Source organism: Microcaecilia unicolor, chromosome 13 (assembly GCF_901765095.1).
Source record: "Microcaecilia unicolor chromosome 13, aMicUni1.1, whole genome shotgun sequence".
In the NCBI taxonomy this organism is placed as follows: domain Eukaryota; kingdom Metazoa; phylum Chordata; class Amphibia; order Gymnophiona; family Siphonopidae; genus Microcaecilia; species Microcaecilia unicolor.
In genome coordinates this window covers 66,419,182-66,446,125 of record NC_044043.1, presented here as the reverse complement: position 1 = coordinate 66,446,125, position 26,944 = coordinate 66,419,182, and the positions used below count along the sequence as shown (strand labels likewise).

At 46.6% G+C, this 26,944-nt stretch overlaps 1 protein-coding gene across 4 annotated transcripts in view; it reads right to left on the bottom strand.

The window, feature by feature from the left end:
• CLSTN1 (calsyntenin 1) overlaps nucleotides 1-26,944 on the bottom strand; it is a 136,175-nt gene that overhangs the window by 29,050 nt on the left and 80,181 nt on the right. For all 4 annotated transcript variants that reach the window (XM_030222495.1, XM_030222497.1, XM_030222496.1 and 1 more), the window contains 2 exons: nucleotides 19,522-19,770; nucleotides 8,909-9,030 (listed from right to left, as the gene is read on the bottom strand). In XM_030222495.1, coding sequence (XP_030078355.1) covers nucleotides 8,909-9,030; nucleotides 19,522-19,770 — 371 coding nt within the window. The remainder of the gene's footprint in view (nucleotides 1-8,908; nucleotides 9,031-19,521; nucleotides 19,771-26,944) is intronic.

The following is a 26,944-nucleotide window of genomic DNA, read 5'->3' as shown; positions in this document are numbered from 1 at the left end:
ATTCCAATTGTTGAATTGGATGGAGATGGGACTTGGGGTAGTTTATCACGAACCCTAGTAGTTCCAGCACTCGAATAGTCATCTGCATTGACTCCCGAGCACCTTCCTCCAAGGTGCTCTTCACCAGCCAATTGTTGAGAAAAGGGAACACATGCACCCAGTTTGAGTAGCAATACTGTAACTACCGCTAGACATTTTGTAAAAACCCTGGGAGCCGATGCAAGGCCAAAAGGAACACACGGTACTGAAAATTGAAGATACTTCCTGTAAGCTGTAAGTATCGGGATGTGTGTAGATCCATCCTTCAAGTCCAGAGAGCATAGCCAATTGTTTTCCTGAATCATGGGAAGAAGGGTGCCTAGGGAAATCATCCTGAATTTTTCCTTAACCAGGAATTTGTTCAGGGCCCTTAGGTCTAGGATGGGACGCATCCCCCATTTCTTTTTGTGCACAAGGAAGTACCTGGAATAGAATCCCTGCTTTCTTCCCCTGATGGAACGGGTTCAACCACACGGGCCTTTAGAAGGGCGGAAAGTTTTTCTACAAGTACCTGCGTACGCTGAGAGCTGAATGAATGAGCTCTCAGTGGGCAATTTTGAGTTTTGGATAACAAACTGAGGGTGTATCCTAGCCGGACTATTTGAAGAACCCACTGGTCAGAGGTTAAGAGAGGCCACCTTTGGTGAAAAAATTGCAACCTCCCTCCAACCGGCAAGTTGTCCGGCATGGACACTTTGATAGCTAGAGCCAGTCAAAAGCTCATCCCTTGCTTTTGCTGGGGAGCAGCAGAGGCCTTGGGCGCATACTGTTGACGAGAACAAGCGCACTAGGGCTGAGCCTGCGCAAGCTATTAAGCAGCAGGACCGTACCTATGCTTAGAGTAGGAATAGAGAGAACTCCACGACCTACCAAAATACCTCCTGGATTAGGAGGTGGCTGCAGAAGACATCCAGTGGGAGAGAGAAGACATAGCCTCAGTGTGCTTTTTGATCTGGTGAGTGACCTCTTTTTACCGTCTCTCTGAAAAGGCTATCCCTCCAGCAAGAGAGACTTTGAAAAAAAGATTGCGTTGGAGGCAAAAACACATAGTAAAAATTATTTTTAAGTATATTAAAACCAAGAAGCCGGCAAAAGAATTGATTGGACCGCTAGATGACAGAGGGGTAAGAGGAACGATCAGGGAAGACAAAGCCATAGCAGAGAGATTAAATGAATCCTTTGCTTCGGTCTTCACCAAGAAAGATTTCAGAGAGATACGGTGCCAGAAATGGTATTCAAAGTTGACGGGTTGAAAAAAACTGAATGAAATCTCTATAAACCTGGTGGATGTAATGGGGCAATTTGACAAATTGAAGAGTAGCAAGCATTTCTTGGACCGGATGGTATCCATCCCAGAGTACTGATAGAATTGAAAAATGAACTTGTGAAACTATTGTTAGTAATATGTAATTTATCTTTAAAATCGAGCATGGTACCGGAAGATTACAGGGTGGCCAATGTAACGCTGATTTTTAAAAAAGGTACTAGAGGAGTTCCGGGAAATTATAGACCGGTGAGCCTGACGTTGGTGCCAGGCAAAATCGTAGAGACTATTATAAAGAACAAAATTACAGAGTATATTCAAAAACATGGATTAATGAGACAAAGTCAACATGCATTTAGTGAAGGGATATTCTGCCTCATCAATCTATTACATTTCTTTGAACAAACATGTAGATAAAGGTGAGCTGGTTGGCATTGTGTATCTGGACTTTCAAAAGGCATTTGACAAAGTACTTCATGAAAGACTCCAGAGGAAACTGGAGAATCATGGGATAGGAGGTAGTGTCCTATTGTGGATTAAAAACTGGTTAAAAGATAGAAAACAGAGAGTAGGGTTAAACGGTCAATATTCTCAATGGAGAAGAGTAGTTAGTGGGGTTCCCCAGGGGTCTGTGCTGGGACCACTACTTTTTAACATACTTATAAATGACCCAGAGATGGGAGTAACTACTGAGGTAATTAAATTTGCTGATGACACAAAGTTATTCAAAGTTGTTAAATAAGGAGAGGATTCTGAAAAATTACAAGAGGACCTTACAAGACTGGGCGTCTAAATGGCAGATGACGTTTAATCTGAGCAAATGCATCTTGCAAAGTGATGCACGTGGGAAAGAGGAACCCGAATTATAGCTACATAATGCAAGGTTCCATGTTAGGAGTCACCAGTGCGTTTTTTCTAGCAAAAAAGATGCCGGTACTCAAATGCTAGGTCACCCTTCAGGGGTGGGGTGATCACTGAAGGACCCACTCCACAATAGGCAGGCCTTCTGCAACCAGTCACAGAATCTATGACAAGGCAGAATTGGCATGCAGGGCCTAAGCTCTTTCATTAAAACTTGGGGTCCATGGGTCAATTTTAGCAGACAATGAAAAAGGTGCCGGTACTCAGTACCCCCAAGTACCCCCTCAAAAAAAGCCCTGGGAATCACCGACCAAGAAAAGGATCTAGGTGTAGTTGTTGATGATATGTTGAAACCTTCTGCTCAGTGTGCTACGACGGCTAAGAAAGCAAATAGAAAGTTAGGTATTATTAGGAAAGGAATGGAAAACAAAAATGAGGACGTTATAATGCCTTTGTATCGCTCCATGATGCGACCGCACCTCAAATATTGTGTTCAATTCTGGTCACTGCATCTTAAAAAAGATATAGTGAAGTTAGAAAAGGTGCAGAGAAGGGGACGAAAAAGATAAAGGAGATGGGATTGCTTCCCTATGAGGAAAGGCTAAAGCAGCTAGGGCTCTTCAGCTTGGAGGAAAGACGGCTGAAAGGAGATATGATAAAGGTCTATAAAATAATGAGTGGAGATGGGAAGGGTAGACATGAAGCATCTGTTTACACTTTCCAGAAATACTAGGACTAGGGGGCATTCGATGAAGCTACAAAGTAATAAATTTAAAATGAATCTGAGAAACTTTGTCTTCACTCAATGTGTAATTAAACTCTGGAATTCGTTGCCAGAGAATGTGGTAAAGGCGGTTAGCTTAGTGGGGTTTAAAAAATGTTTGGACGACTTCCTAAAGGAAAAGTCCATAGGCTATTATTAAAATGGACTTGGGGAAACTCCACTGCTTATTTCTGGGATAAGCAGCATAAAATATTTTGTACTTTTTTGGGATCTTGCCAGGTATTTGTGACCTGGATTGGCCACTTTTGGAAACAGGACGCTGGGCGTGGTGGACTTTTGGTCTGTCCCAGTAAGGCAATACTTATGTACTTATGTAGGTCAGAAACACATTGCTATACCCTGAGCAGAGATTCTGGATGCTATGTCAAAAGTGTTGTAAGTGCCCCTGGCCAAGAACCTACGACACGCCTTCTGCTGCTTGACCAGCTGGTGAAAAGGCTCAGCCTGCTCCAGAGGGAGTGTGTCAACCAAGTCAGACAGCTGCCTCACTGAGTTCCGCAAGTAGATGCTCGTGAAGAGCTGGTAAGACTGAGTACGGGCGATGAGCATAGCGGACTGATACATCTTTCTCCCAAAAAAGAGTGCAGGGTACTAGCTTCTCTACTTGGAGGAGTCGAGACATAATCCCTAGAACTCCTGGCCTTTTTGAGAGCAGCATCCACCACCATGGAGTCGTGGGGTAACTGAGACCTCACCAATCCAGGCTCCCTGTGGATCTGAAATTGGGTATCAATTTTCTTAGGGACCACAGGGACAGACAGAGAGGACGCCCAGTTCCGTACGAGAACTTCCTTGAGAACCTTATGGAGAGGAGCTGTCACTGCCTCCTTAAGTGGAAAGGTGTAGTCCAGGACCTCGAGCATCTTGGCCCTGGGCTCATCCTCCACTTCTACAGGGAATGGAATGGTCTCTGCCATTTCCCATACAAAAGAGGTGAAGGAGAGATTCTCAGGTGGAGGGGAAGGCTCAGAAGGGATCCCACAGGACTCACCGCAGGAAAATTAACTGGGATCCTCCTCTAATTCCCACGAACGCTTCTCCTCGGTATCGAACAGCACTTCCCTCAGGGATGTCCGAGACCGGGCCCGCCTTGAAGTGGAGGACCCACGTCTTCGAGAACGGTGTTGAGGAGCTGGCTCCTACCTCGATTCCGGCGAGGCTTCCTCCACTGACATCGAAGGATAACTGGCCTGGGTGGCAATCGACACCGGAGCCTGCACCACGGACTGGGGGGCCATGTGAGGCGTATCGCTGCATCAATCCCTCCAAAAGCTCTGGGAGCAAGGCCTGGATACATTCATTGAGAGTCGCCATCTGTAAAGACTGAGGGGCTGGTGTGGGCTCAGGTTGCCGAATTGTCTGGGGTGTGGGAGCAGGATCTCGGCAGTTGGGAGAAAGACGCATCTCTTGAATGGAGGGGGAGCGGGCCTCCCAGCGTCAACACTTCTCAGGTGCAGAGTCCCTCGGCGTCCTGGAGCTCTCGGCACCGTGCGTCAAAGGAGATCGGTGTCAGTGCTTCTTGGCCTTCGCCCGATGCACTTCATCTAAACTCCTCGGTGCTGATGAGGAGGACATCGAATCCTCACGGTGCCTCATTGTCGGGCCCGACAATGGCCGGTCCCGGGGGTCCTGCATAGAAGGAGGCCTCGAGGCAGGTGGAGACCTGCTCGACGCTTTGCTGCTCCCAGTGTCTCGGGGTCTCCCAGCAGCCATCCCTACCTCGACTCCTGATGCCAATGCTTCCTTTGATATTGACACCGACCAAGCTCCAAAAAATTTTTCATGTTGAGCTTCTTGGGAAATTTGTGTCCTTTTCTTCATACGAAGGCAAAGGGCACAATTTGCCAGGCTATGGTCGCAACACTTGAAGCCACCGGGAGTCTTCGATGACAAGGAAGAAATATCCAGTGTACCTGAATGTAACTCACCTTGAGCTACTACTGAAAAAGGTGTGAGCAAAAATCTAAATAAATAAATAAATGGAAGGGAAAATGGCTCTGGTAAAATCAAAGGTTGTGATTGTGCTTGGAAAAGAGGGAAAAGCACAAAAATAGTATTATCGCCTGAGCAGGCCTAAAAGTGGGCATGCAACAAAAAAAAAAAAAAAAGAAAACAAACAGGAACAAAAAAACTAAGAAAATAAGGAAAAGTCTCTTTAAAAAAAAAAAAAAAAACAGCACAGTAAAGGTTCTTTCCGGGCGTGTGAGGAGCAACATACCAGACAGTTGCTTCCTCTCACGGAAAAGAAGAAACTGAGGCGATGCAGATGCGCTGCAGGTGGGAAGGCGCTCCGCACATGCGCAGTGGGACGAGGCACGCGCCCCAAAAGGCTCTCAAATTTTTTCTATTCTGGCTAACGTGCTGAATCCCAGGCGATGCAGATCATCTACCCACTTGTGAGAATGTAAGCCTGTTTGTCCTCTGAGAAAAGTATTCTTCAAAATATTTCAACTCCCAATGTTCCCTGAGGGGGTCTCTAATAGCAAAGGCAGGGAGTATGCCTCCACCTGTGCCTCCTCAATTTATAACCAGCTTCTTGCTGAGTCCCCACAATTCCACTGAACTACACTGATAAGTCTAGGGGCCAAACAGTAAAATTCTAAATTGGACAGGCTCATATCTCCATCATCTTTGGATCAATATAGGGCTCCTGCAACACCATATAAAACTAGACAACTTACCATTCAACATTCTAAAAACTGACCGCAGGATTGCACAAGGGAGATACTGAAGCATCTAAAGCAACTTAGGCAAGATATTCATCTTCACCACCAACTAATTTCCACCTCCCCTCCCGGTGCCCCTGCCCAGTAAATGAAATCCTGTGCTGGCAGGGATCCCCAAGCCTTGCTAGCCAAAGACCTGCTCCCCTCCAAATGAGCTTACTTCTTGGGCGGCAGCCAGCACTGTCCCTAAGCCGCTGCTGTCAACCGCAGGCCCCTCCACTGTGTGCTCATCTGGCAGGGAGCAGGTCTTCAACTGGAAGGGCTTGGGGTCGACCTCAAAAACAGAAGAACACCGCAACCTGCACCTTCAGGGAAGCAAGAGCCAAGCCTTAATCAAAACTGAGCTGCAGAAAATCCAAAATCTCTGCCAGCGACGCATGAAAGGGAGAAACGTCACGGTCTGAACACCACGCCTCGAAAATTCGCCAATATCTGACATAGTTCAGCAATGTAGACCAACACCTCAACCTAACCATAGTAGAAATCACCTAAAAAGAGTAACGTCTCTTCATCAAACGAGCTTGTTCAAGAGCCAGGTCGTAATACAAAGTCGAGCCGGGTCTGGATGAGGAATCAGACCCAGTACCAGAAGGTCGCCCCGAACCGGAAGACAAAGAGGAGGAGCGGACAGAAGACGCTTGAGGTCCGCGAAACACGATCTGCGAGGCCAATCCAGAGCCACGAGAATCACTGGACCCCCGTGCATTTTGATCTTCTGAATGGGGCGCACCGAGAGGCCATGGAGGAAATGAATAGAGAAGACTGGGAGGCCACTCCTGAATAAGAGCATCAATCCCTTTTTTCCGCCTTAGGATCTCTCCTGCGACTGAAGAAGCAAGGAACTTTTGTGTTGTGGCTTGTGGCGAAGAGATCCATTATGGAAAGCCCTCATTGGTCCACGATCAGCTAAACACCTGAGGACTAAGTGACTATTCCCCCTGGGTCAAGGGTGTGATGGCTGAGAAAATCCGCCTGTACGTTCTCCGCTCCTGCCACATGGGATGCTGAAATGGCGGCCAGATGAGTTTCCACCCACGCCATGAGCTTCGCCACTTCCAGCTGCAACAGGTGACGTCTCGCTCCCCTACTGGAGATTGACATGAGCCACAGCCGTGGCGCTGTCTGACAGGACGCGAACTGCTGTGCCTACCAACAGGGGGCAAAACACCTCCAAAGCCAGCCGAATCGTTCTGCTTGCCAACAAGTTGATCAACAGGGACTGTTCCCAAGAAGACCAAAGGACCTGAGCAAACCTCCCCAAGCAGTGGGCTCCCCAGCCTTTGAGGCTGGCATCCGTTACCAGCACTATCCACTGGGGAGTATCCAGCGGCATCCCCTTGGTGAGACTGCCTGCCCGCAGCCACCAAATGAGACTGCTGCACTCCCGGGACAGCAGCGGCAACCTCACCAGAAGGGAGTCTGTCTGGGGAGACAACCTGGACAGGAGAGAAAGCTGGAGAGGCCTCATGTGCACCCTGGCCCATGGCACTACCTCTATCATCACAGCCATGGAGCCCAGCACTTGCAGAGTGCAGGGGACGTGCTTGCGCAACGGCACATGGCACTACCTCTATAATCGCAGCCATGGAGCCCAGCACTTGCAGATAGTCTCGAGTGCACCGCCAAAGAAGAGATGTTGAAACTGCTCTTGAGGAGAGCGTCCAACCAGCGATCCTGGACATCTCGGAAAGCCGTGTCGCCATCTACTGGCACCGTCGCTTGATGACCTCAGAGACAACCGCATCAACTACTGGCACTTTGAGCAGGGACCTGTCAGCATCTGGGACTGGGTAAAGGTGGACCGTGGATCTGGTTGGGTGAAAGGGAGAGTCAGGCACATCCCACTGAGCCTGAATGATATCTCAAATGTCCTAATGCAAAGGGAAGGTCCTCCCAGAGGATCTACCTTTAACCAGTAGGTCCACCTTATGGACCTCTGGCACCAAGGGCTGTTCATCTTCAAAGGGCTGTTCATCTTCTATTCTTTAAAAGATATGTTTACCTCTTTGGAGTTATTTCTTCATATTCCATATAGCTTGTAAAATTCCCTTTTAAATTCTCATAACTTATGTGGTTATTTTGATAAAAACTTTATTTACCACAGAATGAAATATATATCCTATTTTCACCCTGAAATTAGCATACATGTTTTGGGTTTCATGTTCAGTTCAATTAGGATATATACTATATTTTTAATGTGATATGTATGATTCATATTTTAATTCATATTATAAATAATAGAAGTTATTTTATATTTGATGTTTTATATGTTCATTATTTATATTTCTAGATCTCGAGATTCCTGAGGAAGGCTTTAATAGCCGAAACACAGATCTGTGTTAAGTTGATCTACAGACTTATGGTCTCTTTTACTAAACTGCTCTAGTGATTCCCGAAGCGGCAAATGTGCCGCAGCCAATTCATTTTGAATGGACTACCTTGCACTTGCTGCACAGGAATCATTAGCATGGTTTAGTAAGAGGCCCTTAGTTTTATGTTATACATACTTGTTTTTATGGTATATTAAACGTCTGGACCTATTAACTTACTAGTTCATTGTCATCGATTTTATACTGCATTAAATTTTTAAGTTGGAATTGAATTGATGGTCTTCCCTTTCTTCCGTGTGATGTATTTTTACTCGTAAGGGAACGTTTGCTCCTTTTTCCTATATACCTCTGAAGTACACCAAGTCATGCCAGTAAAAAACCAAGTTACTTCACTTCCCAATAAGCTCTCACTCACTTCACAAGGTAAGTCTCTAATGTCCTATTCCACCCCCCCCCCCAAGAAAAAAATGTACTAATTTAGCTTGACAACTTCCAATTGTACTTAATTGCATTACGTTCTCTATACAAAGCTCAGATTAAGTCCCTTTCAAAGTTGCTGTGTTTAAAGTAGAGAAAATATCTAAATCTGAGAATGTACTGTCAGTACTTCATTATGCCACCTTCCTTTAAATAAGGGGCATGGAATGTTGTTACAGGATCTTCTCAGCCCACAGCTTAACTCATACAAGAAACAGGAAAAAAATTACTATTTTTTTTTTTGAAGTAGGATAAGAACAAGAAAACAAATTAAAACAAAGGAAAATTTATTTGGCAACAGGGTTTCCTTTCCCTAGCTCCACTTTTGTTTTCCTCATCTCTCTCTCTCATCTTGGCGCACAAAATCTGTAAGAATAGAGAAGGAAGCTCTGATAATATGCATAATTGCCCAGAAGATCCCACTTACCTGGTCTAATTTCCAGTGGAATTCAGCTGGCTTATATATTCTTTCTTCCGAAGGATCTTGGCGGAAGAGGAAAATCAGTCGGCAGTTGTGTATATAGAGAGAATAATGGTGACGGTTCATATCTGCAAACAATCCAGAATTGTTAACACCTTACAGGAATCTCTCTGCAGAACAGAGGATTAACTGGAAAAAAAAATGAAACTATGTAGCACAGATGGGCTAGCTAGGGTAAATTTTGCTGAGTGATGAAAACCCTTCAGAAATGTTGAAAAGCAAAGCTGCTTACCTGTAATAAGTGCTTTCCATAGACAGCAGTTTTAATCAGCACACAAGTGGGTGATGTCACTGCACATGTGCTAGAACAGAACAGCTCTCTCAAGAGTTCATCTTATGAACACCAGAAAGCAGCTCTTTGGCACAATGCAAGTACTACAACAAGTGTTAGCAATAAATCTGAGAGTCTGAGATCATACTCCACATACCCTGGCTTATGATTAAGGTTCATTCCTGTTATGGTATGCACAAAACTAACTCATTTGGAGAAATTCTGAGCATGAGTATATCTTCCCAGAAGCAGCAGCCTATTCAGTGAGTTCCGCAGTTCAACTCTCACAGATGTAGGCGGAATTGTGTGTTTGATTAATACTACTGTCTATAAAAAAATACCTGTTACAGGTAAGCAACTTTACTTTCTCCATTAATAAGCAGGACTGAATCAGGTTTGGGTGACTGCCAAGCTCAGGGTTTCTCTAGTTTGTAGTAAAGTCTTTCACCAGTGAGTAGCAACCTTGTCAGATAAAGGCATGAATGCTGAATCAATTAAAAGCACAAACTGATCAGTACCTCTTGATTGAAAGGACTGTCTCTGATTGAAGACAGGTCCAGACAGGAGTGTCACAAGAAGGTATTAAGTGATGATTAAGTAGCTGCTCTACATATGCTTTTGAATGAAGCAGATTTTAAGAACATTATAGTAGCAGCAGTAATTCTGATGAAGCTTGATTATACTGATTAGAGGGATACCAGTCTGCTCATAATGGAAACGCATACAGTTTGCTAGCCAATTACCTAGTGTATGTTTTGAAGCGAGTGAACCAATCTATTAGGGTCAAAAGGATACATGTATAGGCTTTCTAATAGATTCTATTCTTTAAAAGATATGCTAGAGTCCATTTGCAGTCCCAAAAGTGTGGAACATACTATTTCCTCATTCACATGAAAATGTGTGACCACTTTAGGCACAAATTTATGGTGATAATGAAACCAAGTATATGGTTAACACATGACTAATGCTTGAAGTTCACTGATTCTTCTAGCTGAAGTAACCACTGCCAGGTTAGATTTTGAGAGAGGAAAATTTCATCAGCTCAAATTTTATAAGAGATTTGAGAACATTCAGGTCCCATGGAAAAGGATGCTTCTGCATTTGAGACGACATGAAGGAGCCTTTTCATGGATCTGAAAACAACAGGATACCAGAGATCTGTCAAGCCACGATAAGCAAGAAACACACTGAAGTGTACTAGAGAACAAGGAGCCTGCTGCCTTTGGAGTACACCTGCGTCAAGTATCTGCGCTTTCTCCAAGGACAAGCAGGCTTATAATTCTGACGTGGGGAATCCCTAACATCCAAGCTCACCAAAAACAACAAACACTGGTCAACTGAGCCTCGCAATGGCAAGGACATAACACAGATTAGCCTGAAACTATATACAATCTAAATAAGAATGCAGCCTGGAACAGAATAAATGGGCCTAGGAGGGTGTTGAATTCTAGACTCCAAACAGATTCTGCAACACTGTCTGCCCAAACCTCAGGTATCCTGCTCTAGACAAATTTCTTCAATAGATACTGACCGCAAGTGGGCTACCGACACAGCCATGGCTTTGTCACTGTGAGCCACGACATGACCCTTTAGGGCCAGCCCAGCCTGGGCATAAATGAAGGAAATGTAATCTGCCAGCCAGTTGGATATGGGGCGTTTCCCAATGGAGACTCTCATCCTGTTGGGATCAAAAGAAACAAAAAAGGCACAAAAACGCTCTCTAGGACCGAGCAATGTGAAGAGACAGTTAAAAAAAAAAAAAAACGTCATCTCCTCACCGTGGTAGAAAAAGAACTGGGGAGACCACGTTCTCGTGTCGGGCGGGAAGACACTTGTGCATGAGCGGTGGAGTGTGTTTCGCACTCCACAAAACTCTCATTAGACTTTTGTAAATTCTGGACAGGGCGACGCGGGTCAGCGTCACCCACTTTTGAGAATTATAAGCCTGCTTGTTCTCAAAGAATTGGGCATATGCGGCTGGCTATGTGCAATATCCAGCACATAACTGCATAAAGTGAACCACACAAAGATAGGACTGTGTTTTATGTGGTATTTTTTATGCAGTTAAGCATTGAACAACCCCCCACCCCTGGATCACCCACAAATAGGCGCTAACTGTGGATATTAAGTGTCATTAACTGGTTAAGTGCTGCTGAATATACCCATGGTTAGCCATGGATGAGCGATTTAAACAGCCAAGAGCCTCTCCTGGCCATTTATACCGCCTTGAAAAACAACCCTTTACTGTTTTAAATATTAGAGCCCTGTTTACAAAGGCATACTAGTGTTTTTAGCATGCACTAACCATGTGGATGCCCATAGGGATATTATGGGCATCTACACAGTTAGTGCATACTAATTTTTAGCTTGCGCATTAAAAACACTAGTGCACCTTTGAAAACAGGGCTGTTTAATTTAATTATAAACAGCTGGTTTATAATTAAACCAGCTCTTAAGGTAAAATTATGTATAATCATACCTGATAATTTTCTTTCCATTAATCATAGCTGATCAATCCATAGACTGGTGGGTTGTGTCCATCTACCAGCAGGTGGAGATAGAGAGCAAACTTTTGCCTCCCTATATGTGGTCATGTGCTGCCGGAAACTCCTCAGTATGTCGATATCAAAGCTCCATCCGCAGGACTCAGCACTTAGAGAATTACACCCACGAAGGGACACTCTGCCCAGCTCACCACCGCCGAAACGGGGGAGGGGAATTAACCCAGCTCATCCCCACACAAGTGGGGGAGGGGAATCCGTCCAGCTCATCCCCGCGGAGCGGGGGAGGGACACCACACCCGCCGATGCGGGGGGATCTGGCTTATCCTGCAACCGCAACCGCGGGAGGAGCTGACTGACCCTAACACCGCCGAAGCGGGAGGGGTACAAAGCTGCCCTACAGCCGCACGAAGCGGGAGGGAGTGCCGGCAGAATTTATGTCTCAATCCAGCCCCGTAAAACGGAGGGGAGAGGAATGCAGCAGCTCACTGTAACACAAACTCGTCTCAACTCTTGAAGAATCCAAGTGAAAGAAGAACTTGAACACGAAGTCCTCCTGAAGTAACTGAAGGCTAAACTTGAACCTAAAATTCAACCAGAATATAAACAGTACAGATATCTGGGAGGGGCTATGGATTGATCAGCTATGATTAATGGAAAGAAAATTATCAGGTATGATTATACATAATTTTACCTTCCATATCATCAAGCTGATCAATCCATAGACTGGTGGGATGTACCGAAGCAGTACTCACCCAGGGCGGGACATAGAAATCCCTGACCTCAACACTGAAGCTCCAAACCGGGCCTCCGCCCGTGCAGCCACAGTCAAACGGTAATGCTTGGAGAATGTATGAGCCGAAGCCCCGTTGCCGCCTTGCATATCTCTTCCAAGGAGACGGATCCGGCCTCTGCCATCGAGGCCGCCTGAGCTCTCGTGGAGTGAGCCTTCAGCTGGATAGGCGGCACCTTCCCCGCGGCCACATAAGCCGCTGCAATGGCTTCCTTGACCCATCTTGCCACTGTAGGCTTAGCAGCCTGCAGACCCTTACGAGGACCTGCAAACAGGACAAACAGATGATCCGATTTCTGGAAATCATTGGTCACTTCCAAGTATCTGATGATGACTCGTCTCACATCCAGATATTCAAGAGCGGAGTACTCCTCTGGGTAGTCCTCCCTACGAAAGGAAGGGAGACAGAGCTGCTGATTCACATGGAAGCGAGAAACAATCTTGGGCAGGAAGGAAGGCACTGTGCGAATAGTCACTCCTGCCTCAGTGCAGAAAAGGCTCTCGACATGAGAGCGCCTGGAGCTCGGAAACTCTTCTGGCTGAAGTGATAGCCACCAAAAAGACTGCTTTCAACGTCAGGTCTTTCAGAGATGCCCTCGACAAGGGTTCAAAAGGCGGCTTCTGCAATGCTCTTATCACCAGGTTGAGATTCCACGCAGGCACCACTGAGTGCAGAGGAGGGCGCAGGTGATTAACTCCCTTGAGAAAGCGCACCACATCTGGCTGCGAAGCCAGGGAAGCACCCTTCAGGCGGCCCCTGAAGCAAGCCAGAGCCGCTACCTGGACTTTAAGGGAACTGAGCGACAGGCCTTTCTCCAGACCTTCTTGCAGGAACGCCAACACTGAAGAAATTGGAGCAGTGAAGGGAGAAAGTGAGCCTGCTTCACACCATGCTGCAAAGATACGCCAAACCCTGGCGTAAGCAGTAGAAGTAGAGCGCTTCCTCGCTCTCAGCATAGTGGCGATGACCTTGTCTGAGAAGCCCTTCTTCCTCAGACGCTGCCGCTCAATAGCCAGGCCGTAAGACCAAAGGGAGAGGGATCCTCCATCACCACGGGACCCTGATGTAACAGGCCCTGCTCCACTGACAGCCGCAGAGGATCGTCGACTGAGAGCCTGATCAAGTCCGCATACCAGGGACGTCTGGGCCAATCCGGACCCACCAGGATTACCCTGCCGGGATGCTTTGCCACCCGGTCTAGCACCCTGCCCAACATGGGCCAGGGCGGGAACACATAGAGGAGCTCTTGTGTCGGCCACTGTTGGAGAAGAGCATCTACTCCCAGGGATCGAGGGTCCCGTCCTCTGCTGAAAAAGCGCGGCCCTTGGCAATTGGCCGATGACGCCATCAGATCTAGGCTCGGCTGGCCCCAGCGCTTCGTGATGTCCAAGAACGCCTGAGCAGATAGTTGCCACTCTCCGGGCTCCAAGGTATGGCGACTGAGAAAGTCCGCCTTGACATTCATGACTCCGGCAATGTGGGCCGCTGAAAGCTGCTCCAGGTTCGCTTCCGCCCACTGGCAAAGACTCATAGCCTCCTTGGCTAGAGGGGCGCTCTTGGTACCTCCCTGGCGGTTGATATAGGCCACAGCCGTGGCATTGTCCGACAGGACCCGTACAGGCTACAACACCAGTACCGGGATGAACTCCAATAACACCAACCGAATGGCTCTGAGTTCCAGGAGGTTGATAGACCACTTGCCTCTGCAGGAGACTAGAGCCCCTGCGCTGTCCTTCCCAAGCAGTGGGCTCCCCAGCCCATCAAAGAGGCGTCTGTCGTGACGACAATCCACTCCGGGGTCACCAGAGGCAATCCTGCAGACAACTTGACTGTCTGCGTCCACCAGCTCAGCGCCTTGCGCACTGCTGGGTCCACGGAAAGGCGCACAGCATAATCCTCCGACATCGGAGTCCAGCGCAGCAGCTTAGATAGCTGTAGTGGTCTCATATGAGCCCTGGCCCAGGGCACTACTTCCATCGTGGCCGTCATAGAGCCCAACAGCTGCACGTAGTCCCAAGCCCGAATAGGAGAGGCTACTAGGAACTAGTCCACCTGAGCCTGAAGCTTGACAATCCGATTGTCTGGCAGGAACACTCTGCCCACTTGGGTGTCGAATCGAACTCCCAGATACTCCAGGGACTGAGTCGGGCGCAGCTGGCTCTTCTTCCAGTTGATGATCCATCCCAGGGAGCTCACCAGAGCAACCACCCGGTCCATAGCTTTGCCGCACTCTGCATAAGAGGGGGCTCGGATCAACCAGTCGTCCAGATAAGGATGGACTTGTACTCCTTCCTTTAGCAGGAAGGCCGCTATGACCCCCATTACTTTGGAAAAGGTCCGCGGAGCAGTAGCCAACCCGAAAGGGAGGGCTCTGAACTGGAAGTGTCGTCTCAGGACTGTAAAACGCAGAAAGCGTTGGAGAGGAGGCCAGATGGGAATATGCAGGTACGCTTCCTTGATGTCCAAGGAAGCCAAGAACTCTCCTGCCTTCACTGCCGCTATAACAGAGCGGAGAGTCTCCATGCGAAAGTGCCTCACTTTCCAGGCCCGATTGACCCCTTTGAGGTCGAGGATAGGCCGACAGAACCTCCTTTCTTTGGAACCACAAAGTAAATGGAGTAACGTCCCTTGCCAATCTGATTTTTTTGGCACCGGAACGACCGCACCCAGGCGGATCAGGTTGTCCAAGGTCTGCTGCACTGCCACAGCTTGACCGGAGACTTGCAGGGAGAGAGTACAAACCCGTCTCTTAAGGGTTGGCAGAACTCTAACTTGTAGCCGTCTCTGATGACTTCCAGCACCCACGCGTCTGAAGTTATAGTGGTCCACTCGCCCAGAAACGAGGACAGCCGTCCTCCAATCTGCACTGGGGCGTGGACCAAGGCCCCGTCATTGGGTACGAAACCCTGGGGGAGGACCGGAGGGAGCACCTCCGGGACGGCGGTCTCTGCGAAAGGAATGCTGCTTGGGGGAGAAATTCCTCTTGAAGGAAGAGGGGGCAGAGGAACCCGACTTGCCCGGGCGGTACCGACGGGCTTCCAGCAACCGTCCTCTGGAGGTACCGGGACGAGTACTAGTCCGAGCCCTGACCTCTGGTAATTTCTTGCCCTTAGACGTGCCGAGATCGGTCACGATTTTGTCCAGCTCGACCCCAAAGAGCAGCTTGCCTTTAAAAGGCAATCTAGCCAGGCGGGATTTAGAGGCGTGGTCAGCAGACCAATGTTTCAGCCAAAGCCACCGCCGCGCAGAGACTGTCTGAGCCATGCCCTTAGCTGAGGCTCTCAAGACATCATACAGCAAGTCTGCCAAATAGGCTAAGCCCGATTCCAGGGCCGGCCAATCAGCCCTCAAGGAAAGATCCGAGGGGGAAGCCCGCTGCACCATAGTCAGGCACGCCCTGGCCACATAGGAGCCGCAAACTGAGGCCTGCAAACTTAACGCAGCTGTCTCAAAGGACGACCTTAAGGCCGCCTCCAATCTTCTGTCTTGGGCGTCCTTTAGGGCCGTGCCACCTTCCACCGGCAACGCCGTTTTCTTAGTCACCGCAGTGATTAAAGAATCCACGGTAGGCCACAGATAGGCCTCACGTTCACTCACAGCCAAAGGATATAGGCGGGACATAGCCCTAGCCACTTTAAGGCTCGTTTCCGGGACATCCCATTGAGCCGCAATTAAGGTGTGCATGGCATCATGCACGTGGAAGGATCTAGGCGGGCGCTACGTCCCCAGCATAATGGCAGAGCCAACAGGGGCTGAGGGAGAGACGTCCTCCGGAGAGGAAATCTACAAAGTGTCCATGGCCTGTAACAACAGGTTGGGCAAATCCTCTGGGCTAAAAAGCCGCGCTGCAGAGGGGTCATCCGCTCCATCCGAGTGGGGATCTATCTCCTCCAAGGAATCCGCAAAGGACCGTTGGGAGACCTCAGACACGCTGCCCTCATCTACATCGGAGGAGACAAAGTCCTCCAAGGCCTGGAAATCAACCCGAGGGCGTTTACCTCTGGGAACCTCAACCTCTTTATCAGAAGAGGGAGCAGGGGCAGCGTTTTGCATGAGGAAAGCCTGATGCAGCAGCAAAACAAACTCGGGGGAGAAACCCCCCAGACAGTGCACTTCCGCAGCCTGGGCAACAGCCCTAGACGCACTCTCAACCGGCGCTCGCAATAGCGGGGGAGAGACATGCTGCGCATCCAAAATGGCGTCCGGTGCGAAACTCCGCGAAGGAGCCGCGCGGGAAGAACGGCGCTTAACTTTAGCCGCTTTGTGCCGTCGCCCAAATTAAGGGCGTTCATGGCATTAATGTCTCCAACCTCAAGGGCGGCCCACGAAGAAGCCGTCCGAGCCGCGTGGCCGGCCAAGATGGCGGAGGCGAGGAGCAGGGGATGGGCGTTTATGGCGGGAAAAAACCGCCACGCCGGAGGAACGACCGGGACATTCATCGGTCACTAAACTGTCACCCATCAAGGGCGAATCAGGTTGTAAAACCCCCGCATCCCCTCTAGAAGCGCTCCAGCGATCCGGGGAGCGACCCTTTGCGCCCTCGCCCTCCGACGCCATATGCCACGAGGAGAAGAATCGGGGAACCCCCTGCCCGCTATAAAAAGGTAAAATTACCTGCTTGCCGCTCCGAGCTGTAACGAACTGGTGTCCCAGTGAGTAGCTGCAATGAACGTTTAAAGAAACGTCGAATTAAACGCCTTTAAAGACGTTTAAAAAATTTTTTTTTTTTTTTAAACGGAGCCAGCGGGAGGGGGGAGAAAAGGAGGGACCTGGCACCACCAGGTTTGCACTTGCTCAAAAGAGCCCTCAACCCCAGGCCTCAACAAAACCTAAGGATTAGGCTTGGAGGCCTAGCCAGAGCTGCTGCTGTGTGTGACCACCACCTGCTGAGATAGAGAACATACTGGGGAGTTTCCGGCAGCACATGACCACATATAGGGAGGCAAAAGTTTGCTCTCTATCTCCACCTGCTGGTAGATGGACACAACCCACCAGTCTATGGATTGATCAGCTTGATGATATGGAAATGCATGTTAATATTTTCTATCTTGAGCTTTTATTTCTATGTTATTCGTTTTGAAAGATCATCCTACTCAGCTGCTTCCATTAGTAGAGAAAATAAGATTATAGTGAACAACAGTTTGTATTTCTCAGCCAAAAAATAGTAAGAGAAAGAGCCGAAGTTATATGGGAAGATGTAGGTAAAAAAATAAAATAAAATAAAGGGAGGGGGAAGAAGGAAGAAAGAGAGGATGCAAACAAAGGATCAAAGTATCAAAACCTTACAGGGGCCCAGAGAAGCAACAGGGAAAAAAAATGTTTGGCTCAACTGCTTATTTCAAGAAAATTCTAATTTGGTTAGATTCTGACACAAGTATTTTCTAGATTTGTTTAACCACAATATTACATCCCAATGAAATTCTGAAGTGATTTTAATTTCTTCTGTACCACCATAAACAATTACTCAGCGACAGCCTACCTAAGAAAACCTTTTCGGTAAGAAAAGTTTTGAAAATTGGGAACTCTGTGCCTTTGTTTAATGCATTGTTTGAGGGATTACCATTGTTTTTCCTATTATCCGACAATGGGTTGGTCCACTTTAGGTGAGATAATCGAGACTACTGTAACCTCCAATTTTTCTACCCTCTAGCAGCACTCTGCTATCCCTCAGCCTTCACTGCCATCCATGTGCTCTACTACTACGCTCTCCCCCTAACTCCCAGCAAACCCCCTGTTCTGTCTATCCCCAAGGTCTCTTCCCCCCTCCCAAGCAAACCCCCATCTTACTTTTCTCTGACCCAATCCCCATGAACACACACTCCATCCACGTTTTGCCAGCCCTCCTCCCTTCCCTTGGTGCACACAGCCCTCCATCCAACTATTTCTAGCCCTCCATCCCATGACACATACAACCCCAACCACTTTTCTCCAGCTCACCCCCACACCCCAGCACTGAGAACCCCATGCACCTTTCTGCACCCTCTACCCCCTTCCCATGGCACACACACACTTCATCCACCATCACTCTGTCCACCTTTTAACCAAATCCCCCCCACACACACACGCACACACTAGTGTGCTCCTCTGCTGTAATGGATCCAGCTGTTCCTTTGAGCCACCCAGGCCTCCATACATGGCTTAAAGGAACCAATGGGGTTCAAGGCTGCAGAGAAGATAGAAATAGACCAAATTGCGGCTGTGCAGCTCCTCCTCTTGCTGTGATGGAGTGGGGTGTGTGAAGGGAGGCAGCTGGAAACAGAGCATCTGTACCATGCAGCAGTACAACAGGAGACTGCGCAGAAATCTGCAGGGAAAGGCAATCTGCAGGAGGTTGGAAATCCTGCAAATTCTGCATAGACACAGAATTGACCCAGGAGTAATACACCTGTGCTGCACAAGCCATGCAAAGAACCTTAGTTTGATTCTTCAGCTAGACTTTTGCTCCCTGGGGTCCTGCAGAGGCAACCTTCACAGCCCTTGCAGGGAGAGTCATGGATTCTTACCCCAGTCACTGTACAGTGGTATCACCTACAGATCAGCCTTGGAACCCAGAATTGCATAGTTCTGAAAGCAGCATTGGTGTCTGGTGCCTGGCCACAGGCCAAAGACTGTCAGCACAATGACCAGACCAAGTGACTTGAAAAGACTATAAAAATAGGAGAAAGAGTAGGGAGGAGGGGGGGGGGGGGAAGTATAACAATTGATGCTGGTCTGTTTAATACTTATATGTGATGTTCCATTGTACTGTAGTTTTATATTTTATGGTATCTGTTATACCATGTTTATCTCCTCATCAATAAAAATGTTGAAACATAAAAAATAGGGGAAATAACTTAGATAGTTGTAAACGAAGGCTCTTGGTTCCACAGACCAACAGAGGCTGGTTCTGACTGAGTTGGAGGTCAAATGGGGGCAGAAGAAAACTTATAAAAACCCAAATATGAAAACAAAAGGAATAAAAGACCTCGGTTAGTAAAAATCAGACTGACATACTTGTTTTATCTGCATTGCAGAAGATTGTCTCTTTATCCTTGCTGCCAGGGCCGTGCCGCACCCACACAGAAACGACAAATGGTTTCTCCAAATTAGTCATCACCACACCACCTGGAATTTTCACGGCCTGAGTGCCGTTGAACTCAAAAACCTGGTCACCGTCATGGCCATTATCAGTAGGAAGACCAGAAGTCCAATTAGCAGTGGTACTTGGAAGGGGAAGCAGATCCACGGTATCTAAGGAAGCACCTACAACACAATGGAAGCACAGAGAAAAAAAAAGAAACAAAACATGAAATCAAAATGTCATAACCTTCAACCGTAACATGATTTTTGAAAAGATCATTTTTTAAAATCTTCAGTTTCAAGCTATTGCTTAAGTTCACTGCACTTTAAAATGTTCTTACAAGAAATCACAAACATTTATCCATCTCCTATGATATTTTGTTATCTTAACAAGATAATATATCTTTCCTCATTCTATATTACTGGTAATGAGAAATACCTTCTTTCAAGCCAGTGTTTCTAAATTGGGACTCCTTTAGTGCATACCTCTCGTCAGCCGTATGCTGGGTGCAATATCAGTCTCTCAGATTTAACTTACATTTCATCAAAGATCTTTCTGGAGCTCATATGGTGTAATATACATGTTTAAAATAACTTTCAAAATGTGTTGCACAAGACACATAACACCATAGAAACATAGAAAAATGTAGGCAGATAAAGACCATATGGTCTATCCAGTCTGACTATCCATGCCATCTACTCTATCATTCCCTCAGAGATCCTAAGTACTTGTCCCAAGTTCTCTTGAATTCAGATACTGTTTTCGTCTCCACCACTTCCACTGGAAGGCTGTTCCACGAATTCACCATTCTTTCCATGAAGTATTTCCTCAGGTTACTTCTGAGTTCATCTCCTTTCACAAGACTTGCCTCCTGCGCATTTATGCCATGTAAGTATTTAAACACCTCTATCATATCTCCCCTCTCCTGCCTTTCTTCTAAAGTAGATAGAGAATCCACAAAGCGTGGAGAACTCAAAGAAGACCCACGGATACTTTGTAAAACAAACAGAAAAGTGGGCACAAAACCAGGAGTCCCAGACACTGGATCACAGTAAAGCTAAAACCAAATTTTATTAATTAGTATATTTGACTCGACACAACCGTTGTGTTTCGGCCAAAAGGCCTGCATCAGGAGTCTACAAATAAAAACAGTAAAAATAGACATTTAACATAACATAAAAATGAATTGATATATAAATCTGAATAAGACATGTATATAAAACAACATAAAAACATTATAATAATATGTAGAATATTAATAAAAATGCAAATACAAATGCAAAATATATATCAAATGATCAGAACAACAGCAAAATCATAATAATAATAATACATGTGTAACAATTAAGAATGTTGATATGTATGAGAGAATAAATAAAACGAATAAACCAAATAAAACAAAACAAAATGAAAAATATGTCAGTGGGGAAATAATTCTTAAAACATTATGCAACAGTATAAAACAGAAGAAAAAGGAAAAAACAAAAAAGAAGAAAAAAAAGGAAAAAATGAATAAATAGGAAAAAAATAAGGAAAAAAGGAAAACCGTGCTGGTTTTGTTTCTTTACTGCAAGTGTGCTGTTAATTACTATCAGCTGTTTCCTTGAAACATTTACCATCATATACCAATCACCATCCGCTATCAATTACCATCAGTTGTTCCCTTGGACCATTGCGATTACACGTCATCGATTACGTATCTCAACCGTTTTTCCCGCTATTTTCTCCTCTCCTTTGCAGGGATATGCTAATAGAAAAGTCGCTCCCAACTTCTTAGTCTCCTCTCTCATAATTAAGAATGCCTTCCGTCTCTCTTGAGTAGATTTTGTTACATATGGATATAACCAAACTCGTTTACCACAAAATTGAGAAGAGGAATTTCTAAAGTATAGTCTCATTATCGAGTTCAGGTGCTGCTCAAAGACAAAGTATATAATAAGAGTAGCTCATTCTTGAATATCCATAAAGGAACTCTCCAAAATAACAGAAATATTATGTAAATTATTTCCTTCCATCTGAAATTGAACTTGGGATTTAGATGAAAATTGATCTTCCAAAGTCTGATTTTCCAAGGCTGACCAACCACTGCCTTTCTTGGGGCATCCGGCAAATAAAGCAAAAATACCTACCTCCAGTAGGTATTCTCCGAAGATAGCACGCCTTATATTCTCACAAGTGGGTAATTAAGCACCGTGTTGTCCAGTCCGGGCTTTATAACAAGCCTTAAGAGATTTGTGGAGCATGAGACACGCTCTACTGCTCATGTGCGGGTGCCTTCCTGCCCACCACAAGGTTGCAGTTATCCCAGTTAAATACTACAGCAATAAAAATTAGACAACTCCTAGGGGAGGTGGGAGGGTTTGTGAGAATATAAGGTCTTTTGTCCTTGGAGAACACATGCTACAGATAAGTATCTTCGCTTTCTCTGAGGACAAACAGGTCATTAATACTCACAAGTATGGTTTCCCTAACACTCAGGCTCACCAAAAACAACAAACTTTGGTCAACTGGGCCTCACAACGGCTAGGACATAACTCAGATTAGCCTGAAACTATATACAACTGAATGAGAGTGCAGCCTAGAACAGAATTTATTTTATTTTTTTTATTGCATTTGTATCCCACATTTTCCCACCTCTTTGCGGGCTCAGTGTGGCTTACAATATATTGTGAATGATGGAAATACAATTTGTTACAGTACTGTTATGGTTACATAGTGAGGAGTTATGTGAAGACAAAGTCAAAATCAAAATATCATTTGGGAAAATAGAACAGTGGAATGTATCAATGGGGAAATGATAGGGTGATAGAATGTAATTTTGGAAATAGAACAGTGGAATGTATCAATGGACAAAATATCATTTGTGGATAGAACAATGCAGTGTATCGATGGGGAAATGATAGGGCGATAGAACAATAGCAAGAGAGCATTAGGGTATAGCAATTTTATCTGAGGGTAGAGTTTTAAGTGTGGTGAAAGTACGGGGAAGAGAATTCAGAAGAGAGTGTATTAATGCATTTCTATTAGTATGTATGGAATTCATGTGTTCTGATCCTTGCAATAGATTTTTTTCGAAGAGATGAGTCTTCAGTAGTTTGCGGAAGTCGGTTAGTTCGTAGGTCGTTTTCAGGTTGCGTGGTAGTGCATTCCAGAAGTGCGTGCTCATATAAGGGAAGGTTGATGCATGCAGTGCTTTGTATTTTATGCCTTTGCACTTCGGGAAGTGGAGATTGAGGAAAGTTCGGGATGATCTTTTAGCGTTTCTGGGTGGTAGGTCTATTAAGTCAGACATGTATGCTGGGGCTTCACAGTGAATGATTTTGTGAACCAAGGTGCATACTTTAAAGGTGATGCGTTCCTTGAGTGGGAGCCAGTGTAGTTTCTCACGTAAGGGTTTTGCACTTTCGTATTTTGGCTTTCCGAAGATGAGTCTGGCTGCTGTGTTCTGGGCAGTCTGAAGTTTCCTCAGAATAAAATGGGGCGGGGGGAGTTTGATTCTAGACCCTAAACAGATTCTGCAACACTGTCTGCCCAAACCGACTATCTCGTTCAGTATCCTGCTCAAGGCAGTAATGGGATGTGAATATGTGGACTAAAGACCACTCAGCTGCAAATTTCTTCAATGGAGGCTGACCGCAAGTAGGCTACCAGTGCAGCCATGGCTCTGTCACTGTGAGCCTTGACATGACCCTCCAGTGTCAGCTCAGCCTGGGCATAAGTGAAAGAAATGCAATCTGCCAGCCAATTAGAGATTGTGCATTTCCCAATGGCGGCACCCATCCTGTTGGGATCAAAAGAAACAAAAGGTTGGACGGACTGTCTGTGGGGCCTTGTCCACTCCATGAAGTAGGCCAATGCTTGCTTGCAGTCCAAGGTGTGTAGGGTGCTCTCGCCAGGATGGGCATGAGGTCGGGGAAAGAATGTTGGCAAAACAATCGACTGGTTAAAATGGATCTCCGACACAACCTTTGGCAGAAACTTAAGGTCCATGTAGAGGATTACTCTGTTGTAATGAAACTTAGTATCAGGTGCATCCACTACTAGAGCTTGGAGCTCACTGACCCTACAAGCTGAAGTAACAGCCACCAAGAAATGACCTTCCAAGGTCAAGTATTTCAGATGGCAGGAATTCAGTGGCTCAAAAGGAGCTCTCATCAGCTGGGTGAAAATGACACAGGAGGTCCCATGACATAGGCAGAGGTCTGACAAAAGTAAACCTCTCATGAAGCGAGTAACTAGAGGCTGTCCAGAGACGGGCTTACCCTCTACAAGTTGATGATAAGCACTACCCTGTTTTCCCGAAAATAAGACAGTGTCTTATATTAATTTTTGCTCCCAAAGATGCGCTAGGTCTTATTTTCAGGGGATGTCTTATTTTCGGGGAAACACGGTAACATGATTGGATTATTGCAGTTCTTTATTCCAAGGCTTACCTCAATATCAGCTGCAGAGGTTACAAGCTGTTCAAAAAACCGTACTACAGTAAAACTGCAGCTTCTTAGAGAAAATGGCCACTGCAACTTTTAGCAGTAGCTTCCTAGAATTTCAGCAGCAGGAACAAGAAGTCAGCATTAAGTAAATTAAGGGGAAGCCTTGATACAGCTTGGTGAAACATGAGTCGGCACAACAATCCCCCTACAACGAAAAAGAAGGAGACTGAGCAATACAGTGCACAGAATCTCCATTTACCTACTGTAAGATAAGTACAGCTTTCTAAATAAGCTTAGTCCTTAGGGTTCCTAAAACCCCCTTCTCCCCATGTACCTTCTGTTGGGACACTCACCCAGTTTTAAAGATGTCAGGAGGCTGCCGAACGTCTGTGGGGAAGGGCAGCGGCGGCTTGACTTCAGCCTTTCCCTTCAATGTCCCGCCCTAGCGGAAACAGGAAATACCTCATCAGAGGAAGGCGGGACACTGACGGGAGAGACTGGACTCGAGCTGCCGCAGCGACTTAAAATAACAGCTGAGCTTTAAACGCAGGGCGGCGTGTCCGGAACGGAAGGTAATATGTCGGGGAGTTGAGGGCGGGCTCAGCGGGGGGGGGGGGGGGGGGGGGGGGGGGGCGGGAGGCGGAAGATACAATTTGGAGCTAGGTCTTACTTTCGGGGGAGGCCTTATATTTAGCAATTCAGCAAAACCTCTACTAGGTCTTATTTTCAGGGAAACAGGGTAATTGAACTGAAGTGAACCCTTACGGAGTTAGTCTTAAAACCAGACTTGGAAAGATGCAGAAGGTATTCAAGCAGGGACATTGTAGGACAGTAAACAGGATCTAGGGCCTTGCCCAGACATCAACAGCAAACCTCCTCCATTTGAAGAACAACATCTCTTAGTGGAAACTTTCCTGGAAGCCAGCAAGACCCGGAAGACACCCTCTAACCGACTGAGAGAAGCAAATTCTAGGCTCTCAACATCCAGGCCATGAGGGCCAGAGACTGAAGGTTGGGATGTAGAAGAGATACCTCGTTCTGGGTGATGAGGGTCAGAAAACACTGCAATATCCACCGTTCTTCGGAGGATAACTCCAGAAGAAGAGGCCAGAAAGGCGCAATTAAGATCATGGTCCTGTGGTCTTGCTTGAGTTTCAGAAAAGTCTTCCCCACAAAAGGAATGAGAGGATACGAGTACAGCAGATCTGTACCCAATACAGGAGGAAGACATCTGATGCTAGTCTGCCGTAGGCCTGAAGACTGGAGCAGATCTGAGGGACTCTGTGATTTAGCTGAGTGGCAGATCCACCGAGGGAGTGTCCATACTCAGAAGATCTCGTGGGCAATGCCCATATTGAGAGACAACTCGTGTGGTTGCATGACCCTGCTCAGTCTGTCAGCCAGATTGCTGTTTTTGTCCACCAGATAAGTGGCCCGAAGGAACATGCTGTGTTGGCGAGCCCAGCACCACATCCGGATGGCCTCCTGACACAGAGGAAGTGATCCGGTGCCCCCCTGCTTGTTGGTGTAATACACCACAACCTGGCTGTCTGTTTGAATGAGCACAATTTGGCTGGACAGCCGAACTCTGAAAGCCTTTAGAGCGTTCCAGATCGCCCAGAGCGCCAGAAGATTGACCTGAAGACCTGTTTTCTGGAGGGACCATGCTCCTTGAGTGTGCAGCTCATCCACACGAGCTCCCCAACTGAGGAGAGATGCATACACCATCAGCACTTTTTGAGGCTGAGGAATTTGGAACGGAAGTCCCAGGGTCAAATTGGATTGAACAGTCCGCCAAAGCAGAGAGTGAACAAGGTCTGAGAAACTCAGATGACATCCTCCAGCTCTTCCATAGCCTGGTACCACTGGGAGGCTAGGGTCTATTGGGCTGATCTCATGTGAAGGCGTGTTACAGGCGTCACAAACTGTGGCGGCCATATGGCCTAACAACCTCAACATCTGCAAAGCCGTGACCAGCTGAGAGGTTCAAACCTGAGAGGCCAGAGCGACTAGAGTGTCCGCCCTTGGATCTGGGAGGAAAACTCAAACCTTCTGTGTATTGAGCAGGGCTCCAATGAATTCCAATTGCTATGCAGGGTGAAGATGGGACTTGGGATAGTTTATAACAAACCCTAGGAGCTCCAGCACCCAAGTAGTCTTCCACATGGACTCCCGAACATTGTCCTCTAATGTGCTCTTTACCAGTCAATCGTCGAAGTAAGGGAACACATGGACTCTCAGTCTGTATAGTGACCCTGTGATTACCGCTAGACATTTGATAAAGACCCTGGGAGCTGACGAAAGGCCAAAAGGTAACACGCGGTACTGGTAGTAACGTGTTCCCAGCCGAAATCGAAGATACTTCCGGTGGGCTGGAAGTTATCAGGATATGAGTATATGCATCCTTCAAATCCAGAGAACATAGCCAATCGTTTTCCTGAATCATGGGAAGAAGGATGCCCAGGGAAAACATCCTGAACTTTTTTTTTGACCAGGAATTTGTTAGGTCTAGAATTGGACACATCACCCCTGTCTTCTTTTGTACGAGAAGTACCTGGAATAGAATCCCTGCCCTTCTTTCCCTGGTGGAACTGATTCGACCGCATGTGCCTGTAGAAGGGCAGAGAGTTCCTCTGCAAGTACCTGCTTGTGCTGAGCGCTGAAGTAATGAGATCTCGGTGGGCAATTTTGAGGTTTTCGAAGGTAATTTATATTTCAACGGTTTTTATTGATGACAAGTCAAGAAATACAAAGTCACCTAAACATAGTGATGTAAGTACAATAATGCAGCATTCACAATAGTAACACAACAGATATACATTACTGCTTATAGTCATCAAACTTTTAACATTTTTACCCCCCCCCCCCCCCCTTCCTACTGTGCTTTATATTAGGTTCAATACTTTTTCTTTGATGAAACCACAGT